Source organism: Paracoccidioides brasiliensis (genome assembly GCF_000150735.1).
Source record: "Paracoccidioides brasiliensis Pb18 unplaced genomic scaffold supercont2.1, whole genome shotgun sequence".
In the NCBI taxonomy this organism is placed as follows: domain Eukaryota; kingdom Fungi; phylum Ascomycota; class Eurotiomycetes; order Onygenales; family Ajellomycetaceae; genus Paracoccidioides; species Paracoccidioides brasiliensis.
The window spans coordinates 1099939-1112990 of record NW_011371358.1 but is presented as its reverse complement, the minus strand read 5'-3'; the positions used below and the strand labels follow the sequence as shown (position 1 = coordinate 1112990).

General features: G+C 43.2%; 7 protein-coding genes across 7 annotated transcripts; 4 read left to right on the top strand and 3 right to left on the bottom strand.

Moving 5' to 3' along the window:
• Nucleotides 1–908: 908 nt before the first annotated feature.
• On the bottom strand, nucleotides 909–2772 carry PADG_00336 (prephenate dehydrogenase (NADP(+)); the record flags this gene model as incomplete). The annotated part of the gene is made up of 6 exons (XM_010757485.1): nucleotides 909–1097; nucleotides 1394–1525; nucleotides 1617–2213; nucleotides 2277–2425; nucleotides 2503–2614; nucleotides 2683–2772. The coding sequence occupies 6 exons, from the start codon at nucleotides 2770–2772 to the stop codon at nucleotides 909–911; spliced, it is 1269 nt and encodes a 422-aa protein (XP_010755787.1).
• Nucleotides 2773–3772: 1000 nt separating this feature from the next.
• Nucleotides 3773–4523, top strand: PADG_00335 (40S ribosomal protein S14; the record flags this gene model as incomplete). Its single annotated transcript, XM_010758002.1, has 4 exons — nucleotides 3773–3842; nucleotides 3915–3987; nucleotides 4134–4294; nucleotides 4372–4523. 4 exons carry the CDS (start codon nucleotides 3773–3775, stop codon nucleotides 4521–4523), a joined length of 456 nt encoding a protein of 151 aa, XP_010756304.1.
• Nucleotides 4524–5232: 709 nt separating this feature from the next.
• On the top strand, nucleotides 5233–6849 carry PADG_00334 (uncharacterized protein; the record flags this gene model as incomplete). Its single annotated transcript, XM_010758001.1, has 1 exon — nucleotides 5233–6849. One exon carries the CDS (start codon nucleotides 5233–5235, stop codon nucleotides 6847–6849), a length of 1617 nt encoding a protein of 538 aa, XP_010756303.1.
• Nucleotides 6850–7227: 378 nt separating this feature from the next.
• On the bottom strand, nucleotides 7228–8078 carry PADG_00333 (40S ribosomal protein S16; the record flags this gene model as incomplete). Its single annotated transcript, XM_010758000.1, has 4 exons — nucleotides 7228–7518; nucleotides 7644–7715; nucleotides 7931–7953; nucleotides 8033–8078. 4 exons carry the CDS (start codon nucleotides 8076–8078, stop codon nucleotides 7228–7230), a joined length of 432 nt encoding a protein of 143 aa, XP_010756302.1.
• A 442-nt stretch (nucleotides 8079–8520) lies between these two features.
• PADG_11084 (ribosomal protein L13) lies at nucleotides 8521–8867 on the top strand (the record flags this gene model as incomplete). Its single annotated transcript, XM_010758385.1, has 2 exons — nucleotides 8521–8541; nucleotides 8607–8867. 2 exons carry the CDS (start codon nucleotides 8521–8523, stop codon nucleotides 8865–8867), a joined length of 282 nt encoding a protein of 93 aa, XP_010756687.1.
• Nucleotide 8868: 1 nt separating this feature from the next.
• PADG_11083 (uncharacterized protein) lies at nucleotides 8869–9218 on the top strand (the record flags this gene model as incomplete). The annotated part of the gene is made up of 2 exons (XM_010758384.1): nucleotides 8869–8968; nucleotides 9064–9218. 2 exons carry the CDS (start codon nucleotides 8869–8871, stop codon nucleotides 9216–9218), a joined length of 255 nt encoding a protein of 84 aa, XP_010756686.1.
• Nucleotides 9219–9667: 449 nt separating this feature from the next.
• Nucleotides 9668–10740, bottom strand: PADG_00331 (uricase; the record flags this gene model as incomplete). Its single annotated transcript, XM_010757999.1, has 3 exons — nucleotides 9668–9804; nucleotides 9884–10530; nucleotides 10601–10740. The coding sequence occupies 3 exons, from the start codon at nucleotides 10738–10740 to the stop codon at nucleotides 9668–9670; spliced, it is 924 nt and encodes a 307-aa protein (XP_010756301.1).
• Between the last annotated feature and the right edge of the window lie 2312 nt (nucleotides 10741–13052).

Genomic DNA, 13052 nt, shown 5'->3' with positions numbered 1-13052 from the left:
AGATTCTGGAAAGATCGCTTTGTTGATGATTCATCAAATAGTGGGGTTATTTAGCCGCCAGGCACGGGAGTCCGTGCGCTAAGGTTTGATCCAACTTTTAATCTGGGCATAGAATTGGGAATTACCCGTTTATGAAGTCGAGATGGGCACCACGATGGGATTGGTCGTGATATGCTGTGCCAATACTCCTAGGTTGCCTGGATAGACAGACCTCAGAGTTTGTTGCATTCTTCATGAACCTTCCATCAATTGCTGCGTTGATTATTACTTGGCTGTGCTTCACATACGATGCTGATGTAAATCGCTGGACGGGGGGCCAAGAGAAACAAATCAGAAGGCAAAAACTGGAAGAATTAATCTGCTGTTCCACTGAGATTACAAAGTAGCTATACCTTCCTACCGAAAAGATGTCTAGCTAAACATTGTTAATTCCATCTGCATTCATGAAATCGGTTCTCCGAGTGCCTGGGTAATCGATTCGAAAACCTCAATACAATAATAAACCGGAAGTAACATCAAAAAACATTGAATAAGCCAGCCAATGATTAAAATTGACAAGTAGCAAGCTGGACCCTCACGCGCTCATTTATTAGCCCGTATGATTGTTGATTATTGTATTTTTCTGCCGTCATTTCTTGCCTGGAATATTTAGGCATATAGGGCGACGGGAAGGCATACAAAAGAAGGTGATATAAAACTGGAATTATCTCTCGCTGACAACGATAACTGAACCCAAGAAAGCTGAGAGGGACGACAATAACGATGATAAAACGCTGAAAACATATCCCAACCGTCGCAACCCAAAGACGCGAGTGGTGGTAAGTTGACATGGCTATTGCATGAAAGTTTCCCCAACGCCTGAAATGCCGTCATTCCTATTGGTGTCCGTCCCTTTAGCTTGTGGTATTTCAACTTGAACTCGTCGCGTTTCCTGTTGTTGCATAGGTGGTGGTCGTTGTCTTGTCCAAAATAGTTTTCATCATCTCATTTCCAAGACGGACAGCTTCTGGGATCCGTGGAGCAAAGTACGATTGGATCTTTTCAAAACGATCGCGGTATGAAGCAAAATCTCCAAATGACACGCATTCAGACCAGGCCTAATAAAAATTTCCCAGAAGTGTCAGGGAATTCTCGTCAGCATAGAATTTGGCGCCGGCAGTGTTGGTGAATGTTGGTGTGAGGTGAGGGTGAAAAAGGTGTGGAACAATGCAAACAAAAGAAAGGGGATGCATAACAATACGTAATATATGCAGGGGGAGGGAAAGTGGCTTGTTCTTCACTCTGGAATTTCTTGTTTTCGGGAAGGGGTTAAATATGGCAAATGGGAAGTGGCTATGACGTTGGGGCCTACACAAGGCTGGGAGCAGTGGTTATAATGCATGCATGCACATACCCGTGCGGCAAAAGTGAATTCTAAGTCATCAGACCGGAAAGTGTTGTCATCAATTGCAATGTCCAGAACTTCATTGAGGAGGTCTTCATTTCTGAAGAGATATTCGGTCACTCCTAACCATAGACGGAAGAGCTGTGGTTGTTAAGCAATTCTGTTAGCCCTCTTTACAAATATCCGTACGTATGTATATTTGCACGAAAGAATAGAGTCAAAGCCCACTAACCGGCGTCGAGCAAATCATATGATCATAAGGAACAATCCCCAACTTCCACCAGCAATCCACAATAGCCAACAAGCTCAGATGGTTATTAGGCATCCTTTCCGACATCCCCTTGGACAAGGAGAACCGGTCAAGCACTTCATCCCGCAACAACAGCTCATGCTGCGTCGTACCAGACTTAAACACCGCAGCCCCGGCGGCCTTCACCCGGGCCCGAAACTCTTCCCGATGCCCACCCAGCATCAGCTTGAACAGCTCAGTCACCGACTGCGCGTACTGGCGAATCTGCATCTTCGCGGCAGGGTTGAGTATGGCTAGGCCTGCGTAGACGTGCCACTTGTTCGCATATATGCGCAATGTGATGTTAATTTTCACATTCTCAATGCCGCCCACGTAGCGGGCAACTTCCCAAGGGAACTGGTTGTTGGCATGCCACGCAGTGCCCATGCTGAGGAAAGCGGCGTGGGTGACTGCTTGGGTATCTGCTGTGATCCGATCGTGCATCACACCACTGAGATAGACATATTTGGACTGGAAGGAGGCGAAAAGGTTCTCCACAAACCTTAGGCTTTCGTCTGAGGCTCTATGTTTGATTAGGACCTGGAAGACCTGGTGTTACTATGCGGCTACAACAGTGATACATAATTTCGGGTTTAGGTATACCAGGGGTTGGCCTTTAGGATTGACGTTAGGACCATGAAGGGAATGACAAGAGATGATTTCTACGTCGTTGGGCAGGTTCTTATCAAACGCAGCAAGTTCAGGAGCTTTGCATGATGTCTGACCACCGACAATTGCGCCGACCTTGGTTGCTTCAACTTGTCAGACAGGGTTTGATGGATGATATGAATAGATGATACGATTGAATGACTTAGAATGGCAGACGTACATGGTCCGTATTCCGCAACAACCTTGTCAATGGCTTCTGCCTCTACGCTGTAGATGATATAGTCGCTTATTCTGGAGACTAAATGCCCATTCGGGAGTATATTGATATTTTGCTTTAATCCCTTAATAAGCCCCAATGTTCAGGCCCTCATGCTCACGTTGTTAATAGCATTCCACCTACTTCAGATACAAACTCCCGCTTTAATGATTCATAGTTTGCAGGCCTGTCACAGGCATTGATTCTGCACTCTGGTGTCAGCAATGGTTCCATAGGCGTAGGCGGGTTATACGTGATCAAGATGGAGAACTGTGAAACTGAAGTTTAGCACACTGCGCAAGCAACTTCAGAGCTAGGGAAAGATCTTGCAAAATGTAGAAAATATTTTCAGACAAAGAAAATGTTAAGGTAGCGAGGAGTTCACATCATCGACAACCCAAAAGCTCACCACACGCCAGAATGGCGGGATCGTGAAAAACTCACAGGTCATACTCGAGCCAAATGCACTCAAGTCATCATATAAGAGGGGCAGATAGAAAGGAGGCGCAAATAGAAAATGAAGAGAGCTTACCATAGGTTATATTACCCAAAGCGTCGCTTGAAATTCAAGCAGGAGATTTGAGAAAAGATGGATGGTATTACCTCCAGCCAGCCTGACTCAACCGCTGGGCATACATTTTGCCCATGTCGCCCATGCCAATGATCCCAATGGATCTTGTGTCCATTGCAGATGCCATCACTGAGGAATTGAATGTTTGTTGTATTGTTAGCAGGTAATTGGTTGCCAAATGTCGGCACCTAGGTTGCTGGGAATGGATTTTGCATCAAGTAGAAGAGTAACTATAGGAGAATCAACGGTGAACTCAAATACAGATGTCCAGTGAAGAACACACGACTCGAACAGCAACCCCACAGAGTACAGTCATGGAAGTAAACGTCTGCATCTGTTGTGGGATCCTGCACCGTCTGCTGTAGAGACAGACATTAAAGAAGATCAGAAAATCATTGAGTTGAACGAAATTATTTAAAGCCGCAGAAGCAAATCGACGCTAAACCTGGAACATCGCTTATCTAATAACACTTGCTCAGTTCAGCTGTTATCCTGATTAGGAAATATAGGGCATCATTTAACAAACCCTAATCCTATTAGGGCACACGCACTCGATTTCCGTATTTGGCATCTCGAACTAATAGCAGCAAATTGATTTTGCTTGGTATTGTTCTTTTCTCTTCTTCACCATCCACCACATCCGACCATCCATCACGCCCAAAAATGCCTCCCAAGAAGAAGGTTGAACGTCCCGCTACTGAGAACATCTCTCTTGGACCTCTGGCCGGAGATGGTACGTGAATTGGTTTCTGGAACTGCTTTTGTGGTGCGGAATGAAACCAGAAGCATACTAATCAAATCGCAGGAAAACTCGTTTTCGGTGTCGCCCGTATCTTTGCCTCATTCAACGATACCTTCGTCCACGTTACCGATCTCAGGTTCGTGCCGTTATCTGCCTCTATTTTGTTGAAGACGATCCATTTCCGGTCCCCATGGCCAACTCGACAGACAATACCCATATGATGTCGCCTTGAGGGGCCGCCAGATACATGAGATAGAAGGCTAATGTTCCTGGTGATTTCAGTGGTCGCGAAACCATTTGTCGCGTCACTGGTGGTATGAAGGTCAAGGCTGACCGTGACGAGTCCTCTCCCTACGCTGCTATGTTGGCTGCCCAAGACGTTGCCGCTCGCTGTAAGGAATTGGGAATCAATGCTCTCCACATCAAGATCCGTGCTACCGGTGGTATGTAACTGCGCGACACATTCTTTAGAAATCATATAATTTGATGGAAACGAATGTTAAGCACCACGGATCAATAGGTAACGGAACCAAGACCCCTGGCCCCGGTGCCCAGTCTGCCCTCCGCGCCCTTGCCCGCTCTGGCATGCGCATTGGCAGGATCGAGGACGTAACTCCCACTCCCTCTGACTCCACTCGCCGGAAGGGAGGTCGCCGCGGTCGTCGGTTGTAAGTGCCCGGATGAGGCTGTCTGCCTTTTATACTCCAGCAGAATGGCAATGCTGCTATTGCGCGTGGAGCAAGGATGGATTGCGCGGGTATCTCCGGGTATCTGTTTGCATATGTGGATGGAATAAACGCGAAGAACGGCGGTATTGCCTGGTCTTCTTTCCTTGTGGATTTTGTTCATATAATAGCATTTTCCCTGGCTGGACAAATCTGCTGCGTCCCATCATTTGTGACTACAGTTTGACGGTTATGTTAACAAAGGGGTCTCTTGACAATCTATTAATGCAATGGAGATCTTATCTTACAATTGAGATGTCTCAGAATTCTGTTTGTGAGTAACCGAGTAAATTTTATGTAGAATAGAGTAGCTGGGTTTTACTCACCAAAGTTTTGCCCGCTAAAACCCCAATTTTGGAACTCAATTATCGATGTAAGAATCGCTACGGAGCTCTCGCAGCGCTCATCTTGATTCCATCTTATACCAGATGTTATTCCCTATGCCGGCGCATATCTTAGTATAGGTATATATTTATTCGTGACCTGAACATCCTTTAAAAAGTTAAGGAGGATTTCCTCAGCTCCCTCTATTTCCTGTCCAACTCTCTCATCTCCATATCTCCATAAAATCCAATCCCTCAACCCCCAACCCCCCAACCCCAATGCTCATCCCTCCCTCCCCCCCTCTCTAAACCCTGCCAGTTCCTTAAATCAAAATGATCTCCAACACCCCAACTCCAACCCTCCTCCTAACCTCCCTCCCTCCCAAAACTCTCATCGGCATCGACCTCCTCTCCTTCAACTCCACCCCAAACTTCCACGGCATAAACAATCTCCCACCTGGACCTCACTTCTTCTACACTGGTACAACAGAGAGCTTTTCTCTCCGTAGCGGGGAGTGGTTCTTCATTCAAGATCGTCATGGCGCCAGTGGCGGAAATATTAACGGTGCAACGGCAGATATAGATATCCGCCTCCGCAAATGGGATGCGGAAACTGAAGCTCTCGTAACTATTGATGAGGGGTGTGAAGAGGGCAGAGCGGAGGCGATGCGATTACGTGCAAATCTGGGGCGGATATGGCGGAGCGGGGGGTTGTTGGCATATGATCGAGCTCGGGGGGTGGGGTCGCAGAGACACCCACGCCAACAACCGCAGGGGCATAGTATTGAAAGTGATGTGGACTTAACCCTACATCAACCGCAAATACGGCAAGATGCGCCAGAGGAATTGACAACCGACTGGCGACAGCTCACAGACTACATATCGCCTTCTGTTCTCTCGCGCATTTTGGGTCCTGCTGCATCAACCAATGCCCATGTTCCCAGCAGCAACAATTCCACAACGAACACACACCTCCCCCGCTGGACCGTGTCGTCAGGCAGCTCCGCAGCCCGTGATCGAGATAATATCCCAGGCCTCACTGCTGCGGAGATAGCCAGTGTGTACGCGACTGCAAGTATGAGTGGGGCAGCTAGCGAGCAAGAAAGGGAATTTAGATTTTTACCTGTGGATTTGAAGCGGACATGGCGGGTTGGTGCGGTTGGGAGGGAACGGACGGAGGCGGCACAGGATCGCTCGTGGGCGTTGGGGGATTTGGTGTGGAGGTTTGGAGATGTGAATGGATCCGTAGATGATGCAACTACAACTACAGCTACCTCTGTGCCAGCAATGAAGGCTTCAACACCTGCAATTATTGGCGAGAGGGGGAGGCAAGAGCAAGGCGAAGCTCAGATCTTAGGAGAGCTACAATTTACGTTTCTAATGGTTCTTACATTGATGAATTTCTCGTGTCTGGAACAGTGGAAACGGCTGCTCGGATTGCTCTTGACCTGTCGCACTGCAGTGCGGGAACGGGAAGCATTCTTCGTGCGCGTGCTGCGCCTATTACGGTGCCAGCTGAGACATTTCGATGATGTTGAAGGGGGACTGTTTGAGATGGACGGTGATGACGGTGGAGCGTTGTTGAGGAAGTTGCTTATGAGATTTTCGAAGACGGTGCAGGATATTGAAGAAGAGCAAGGTGGTGGAGCTGTTGGTATGGTTAGGAGGGAGCTGGATTTGTTGGAGGATTGGGTTAAGAGGGAGTATGATTGGGAAATCAGACAAGGGCGGACGGTTAGGGAGGGGATGATGCAGTTGGAGGATGGAGAGAATGTGGAGTTGGAAGTTAAGGGGACGGAGGAGGACGAGGAGATTGGAGAGTATGCCCCTGTTATCATTGACATTGGAGAAGGTACCAGCCTGGGAAAGGTGTTGGAAGAGGCAGCGGACGAAGACGAAGACGGCGATTTTGTGCCAGATGCAGATATGCCTGAGGTCAATTTGCAGTAGATTATCAGGTTAGAAATACCAAATTTCGCATATTTTTTCCGTCCACGGCGCAAATTCAAAGTTGTAGGAGACTTGATCCAACACTGATCACCTCTGTAAATTCTGTAAAAATGTGGTATTGTGTCCGTAATCACATCACTTCAGAACATGGGAAGAGCACCTGAATTTCACGGTTATTTGAACAAATGGAAGGAAATTGAAATTTTAACTGGTAAAAAAGGAAAAGAAATGGCCCTATTCTATCTTCCCTAGCAGTTGTAGCATGATAAATGCTAGGTCCCGTCTTTGGCAATCCACCCGAGCCAAAAAATATAATAAACCCGATTTTTCCATCTCCCACCCCCGCACGACAACAAAACCCCAACACACCCACTTTGCTTAACGGTAAGACTTTTGGTAACGAGCACGAGCACCTGGACCACCGAACTTCTTTGGTTCAGCCCGTCTGTTATCAGCCACGAGGAGGGTTCTGTCGTATTGGACGAGGGCCTGCTTGAGCTGGTTCTTGGCGTGCTCGTCGACGTATTTCTGGTAGTAGGCGACTATCGACTTGGCAATGGCTTGTCTGATAGCATAGATCTGGGAAGTGTGACCACCACCGGTAACGCGGACTCGGATATCGACACCGGCGAACTTGTCAAGGCCGACGATAAGGAGGGGTTCGTAGACCTGAAATTTTTCATGGGATGTGTCATGAGCGCAATATTCCTTAGTCTTCCATCTACCTTGTTTCCCCCGTCTCATATGCCCCAAAATCAATCTTAACGATAAAAGAGGAGAAGGGTGAGTCTAACCTTGAATCTGAGGATTTCCGGCTGTGTGAGAGCCAGAGGTTGGCCGTTAACCTTGATGAGGCCCTTGCCTGCCTATATTTCACAATTCCACACTAGTCAGCTGTGTTTGTCATATCCGACATGAATGCCACAATATTCTAGTGGCCCTATATCCCTATATCCCTAGATATCCCGGGATACCAAATCTCGCAACTTCAAATCCTCAATCTTTCTTAACCCAAAAGTCCTCAAACCCCAAATTTCCTCAAACCCAGTAATTTTAACAGAACATCACTATCGATTCGTACCTTGCATTGGGCGACCGCAGTAGCTAAAAAAGTCTCAATATCAGCAACAAATCCAACACCAGCCCTGTCATATAACAAACGCATAGAGAGACTTTCCCATACCCGTCTTCTTCTTGCCGAAGCATTGCACACTCTGCGTAGTAGCCATATTGATTAAACAGCCGGAGATAATGGCCCCTGAGAGAGTGATACGGGAGAGGGAGAGCAAAGAAAAAGCGAAGAAGTTGTCGTTGGTCGTGTGTTTGTCGGCGTCGTCGCGGCTCTTCCCTTTTTTCCCTTGGGCAGTTTCTTAATAATCAGATGTGCGACTTCGCTTAGTGAGTGCTAGGGTATTAAATCACGTGATGATATGTCAAGTTTGATGTTGAGGCCGACCAAACGACGACACCAAGGGCTGGAACAATATAACAATAACAAAATACGGGGTGGATATATTTATATACAGTTGTAATTAGCGATATCCCTTGTTCTCGTCAATTGCAGAGATAACCAATTGACTCCTATATCCTCAGGGAGTTACCCTGCCAATCTCTCCGGCTCCACCTATTTCCTTCTACGATCCGCCCATGAATCGATAGCTATATACCACAATGTCGCAGACCGTTGGACGGGTAATTTCATTGCCTCCAGAGTAAAAAACAAGACGCTCAGCAATTCGCTAACGTATCTCCCACAGACTCGCCTCGCCTTCTCGCGAACATGGCACTACATAGACGTCGGCAGTGACCCACGCAGCTTAGGCCGCATCGCCTCTTCCATCGCCATATTCCTGATGGGCAAGCACAAGCCTATCTGGGACCCTTCGAATGACTGCGGTGACTACGTTGTTGCCGTCGGATGCCATGATCTCTACACAACTGGCAAAAAGCGGTTTCAGAAAATGTACTATACGCATAATACGCGGCCGGGGAGCCTGAAGTCGATGACGATGGGATAAGATGTTTGAGAAGTGGGGGGGTGCGGAGGTATTGAGGAAAGCCGTTAGAGGGATGTTACCGAAGAATCGGTTGAGGGAAAAGAGGTTGGCTAGGTTGAAAGGTGAGTTTGTGCTGCTTGTTGAACACCATTTTCGTTCGTGTTTGAGAGGTGTCTGGTGGTTATAGGGAGCAAAGGGCTAATAAGTTGAACATTAGCGTTTGAGGGCCATGCGCATCCGTATAAGAAGAATATTCTGAAATTGGGCGGCAGGAGTGTGTTGGGGCCGCAGACCTCGATTGCGGATTCGCCGTTGGTTAAGGAGACGTTTGCGAAAGAGAAGGGGGTGTCAGAGGAGAAGGCTCAAGCTTAATCTACCTGATTTAAATCTTGCTCTCCTTGAACTGTCATTATCATGTCATTGTTTTTCACTATTTTTGTTTGCTTGCATACAGGGAGTATGAATTTTGGGGCTGGCTAGTTTTCTTTTAAGACTTGCTGTACTGTACACTTCTAGCATGTATGCAATTGACAAGGTGTAATTTATTTTCATTTATTTATTTATTATTTTTGAAGATAATAACAATCGCTTGAATTTGTTCTCTTATCTCTAAACTCATGCCATCTAGAGTGGGTTGTGTTCTGATAAGTTTAGGAATAACACCACAAAGCCCACGGCTATGAATGCATAACAACTAAATCAAAATGGAAAAAAGATAACACGACAGCTTTACAGAATTCCACCACAGTCCATACTATAAGCCACAATTGTGGAAGAAGAAATTATAGTATCAATTCTAGAGTCTTACCCAGGTCTTTTACCTATAACTTCGGCGTCTCCCGACGTTCTCTTTCCCTGCGTGCAACTGTGCATTTGATGAGTCCATTCGGTCCGGACTGAGGCACGTAAACCTCTGCATCTTTGCCTGTGTTCTTGAGGCCCTTGTACCAGCTCAGATCTGCGAGGGGGTTAGCATCGGAACACTAGAAATATACATACATATATACATGTATAAAAGTTAAAACGATCAAACATACCCAGTTCGAAATAATGCTTATTGGGCAACGAATACTCCACACAGCTCAACAACGGTTGCGCCTCCAATATCTGTTCTGCCATCTTATACATAGAATTCTGCACGCTGGCGCTATTATCCTGCGCAAAGACACGTAGCGTTGTATCCCTAGCTACATCCCAGGTTTCGTCGAATTTAGGCACAATGGCTTTCACATCCTCCAAGGAAGCAAATGTTGTCCACGTCCACTTGGCATCGACATCCGTGCTCAGGATCCGGTCCCATGTTTCAGGTAGAGTGGTGAACTCATCTCGGATGAAGCCGTGAAATTGCGAGTTAGTGGATTTTAGAACGGAGAGGCCTGCTATGGCGGAGGTGAGTGTTATTCCCGTGCCTTTGGTGACAGTTGCGGAGACGTTGCGGGTTTCTGTCCCATCGCGGAGAAATGAGTGTTGGTGCGGTTCGTCGTCGATGGTCATGCGGGTCCAGCGGTGCGTGATGATGTCGACGTGGGCGGTGTGGATGTGTTTGTATGTCTTGACGAAATGGGTGCCGAGGATGGAGGCGAAGAGTTCCGGTGGTGTGACGGGGTGTAATTTGGCCATGATATATATTGTGTTCTTCATTGAGTCTGTGGCGACGACGACGCTGTTGTCGGCCTGTGTGTAGCTGTTTTGCCAAATGTTGGCTTCTCATTCTTTTCATAGACACCAAGCAGATTGTCTGGATTGGGGCTTACGATGACTCGATTTCACCTTCGAGCAGTACGCAGACTGTCATCTCGACCACGGTGTGGGCGCCAGTCACCTCGTTACGATACACCTTGTAGACGCGGACATTGTCCTTGCCGTAGCGTGCGGCAGCTAATCGCGAGGCCATAGTTTGTGACGGTAAATGCGTTGACCAAGGCTAGGGTGACGGACGGGTTGAGACCAACATAAGTTTCCGTGGAGCTGACAAAATAGCTAAACAGTCGAACGAAAGAGCTTTGGGTTAAAAATAAATAATATAAATGAGTGCAAGTGTAGGGAATTTTAGGAATGTATAAACATGTGAGATTCGCAGCAAGAACCAGGGCAGATGTAGTTATGGTAGTATGTTCAATGTTGAATTCACTAGAAGTTTCTCAATGACATCAATCAACAGGTCAAAATATGGTGATATTAGCGAGACCACGAACCAAACATATTTGAGATATTAGTTATTTATTGGGGGGAGGCAAGTCGTTTATTAATACTTCGTGCTCCGTCTAGTTATCTCGATGACATCTAGTTTGCCTGGTTCGGCTGGGATGATTTGGGGTGGAGACAGCTTCGGTCGAGGTGATCCGGAGTCACCAGAGAATAGCGAATGAATGGAGAGAATCAAGATGGAGCTATGACCTCAGAGCCGGAGCTAAAGCGAGATTCCGGCAAAGACGCAAAGAAGCAGAGTTGCCGGTGGCTTGACGATAACAGTAGTTGCATAAGTGTTGAGTGCAGTTTGAAACTCGAGTGAGACGGAGACATACTCGAAATTGGCTGCGTTACGAACGGGTTATACAAGCGACCGGGGAGATGGAACCGATGGACACCTGATGTTATAGAAGACTGAATTAAGCTTAAAGACTTTTATTTGAAATGTGTGAAGTAGTTATCAACTATCACTGATTTTTAAAATGAGTTAACCATTAAAAATCCACCACCTTCTAGTTAGTTCATTTCATTATTTAATAATTTTACAATTAAAATTCACAATAACCATGCAAAATATATAAAAATATATAAAAATAAATAAAAAAACAATAAATAATAAATAATAAATAATTAAATATATTATAAACTATTTTTACATTAAGAATATATATAAGCAATATACTGAAGAATTATATTTATATTATATTGAAATACTAATGTTTTTATAATTATAAAATAAAATAGTTATTTTTTTTATTCTCTTTTCATTAAATTTATATATATAGTTTTTTTACTTTTTTATTTAATATTTATTATTATATTTACTTTTTTAATTTTTTATTATTTAATTTTATTTATATAATTATAGTAAAAGAGAAAAAAATATCATTACTAGCTGTTATATATAGATATAAATTAATAATAATTAAATTATTTTTATAATATAATAATAAAATAATTATAGAGTAATATTTATATTTATAAATTTATTAAAATATTAAAATATTATTAAAAAATTTTAAATTATAAATTATTAATTTAAAAAATATTTAAAATTTTTATATTTATTTATTTTTATTTATATTAAACTATAAATTAATATTTAATTAAATTTAAATATAATTTAAAGTATAATTTAATATAAAAAATTTAAAATTTTAATAATTAATAATAATAGTTTTAATAAATTAAATATTTAATATATTATAAATAATAAATAAAAAAATAAAAAAAATAATATAATATAATAAATTGAAAATTTTAATAAAATATTAAATAAATGTATAAATTTATATTTATAATTATTTTCAAATATAAAAAATTATATAATTTTTATATATGATATTTAAAATAATTTTCAATTATTTTATATTATAATAATATTTATTTAATTTATATTAAATAAATATTTAACTATTTTTACTTATATAATTATTAAATTGAATATAATTATATATTTTAATTTATAAAAAACTATATTTTAATCTCAATAATATTCAAATTATATCTTTATACTATAAAAGTATTATTAAAACAATATTATTAAAAATTAGTATTATTAAAGCAGTATCTTTATTTCTATTTAATATAATTTTAATTATATAATTTTTATTACAAAAATACTAGTTTTTATATTAAATCTCTACTTTTTATAAAAAAGAGTTTATTTTTTTATATTATTTAATTTTATTTCTTTTAATAATTTCTTTTCTATTTTAATACATGTTAATTATTAACTATTATTAGTAACTAAACTTATTGTTAGGGTGCGAATGCGAGCTGCATAAGAAGGAAACTCTCTGCGTTGCAAACTGCTATGTAACGGAATACTAAGCTTGATGGGATGAAAGGGGGTGTTAGGCTCAAGCGCCCGACCGAGCCGAGGCCCGGTGCCCGATTAGACTCGACGTCGGATTAAGCTCGGCGCCCGATTAGGCCTAATCCCCATCACGTGACAATGCGACCATGCGGGGTCCCAGCGGCCTTTCATCCCATCAAGCTTAGTATTCCGTTATA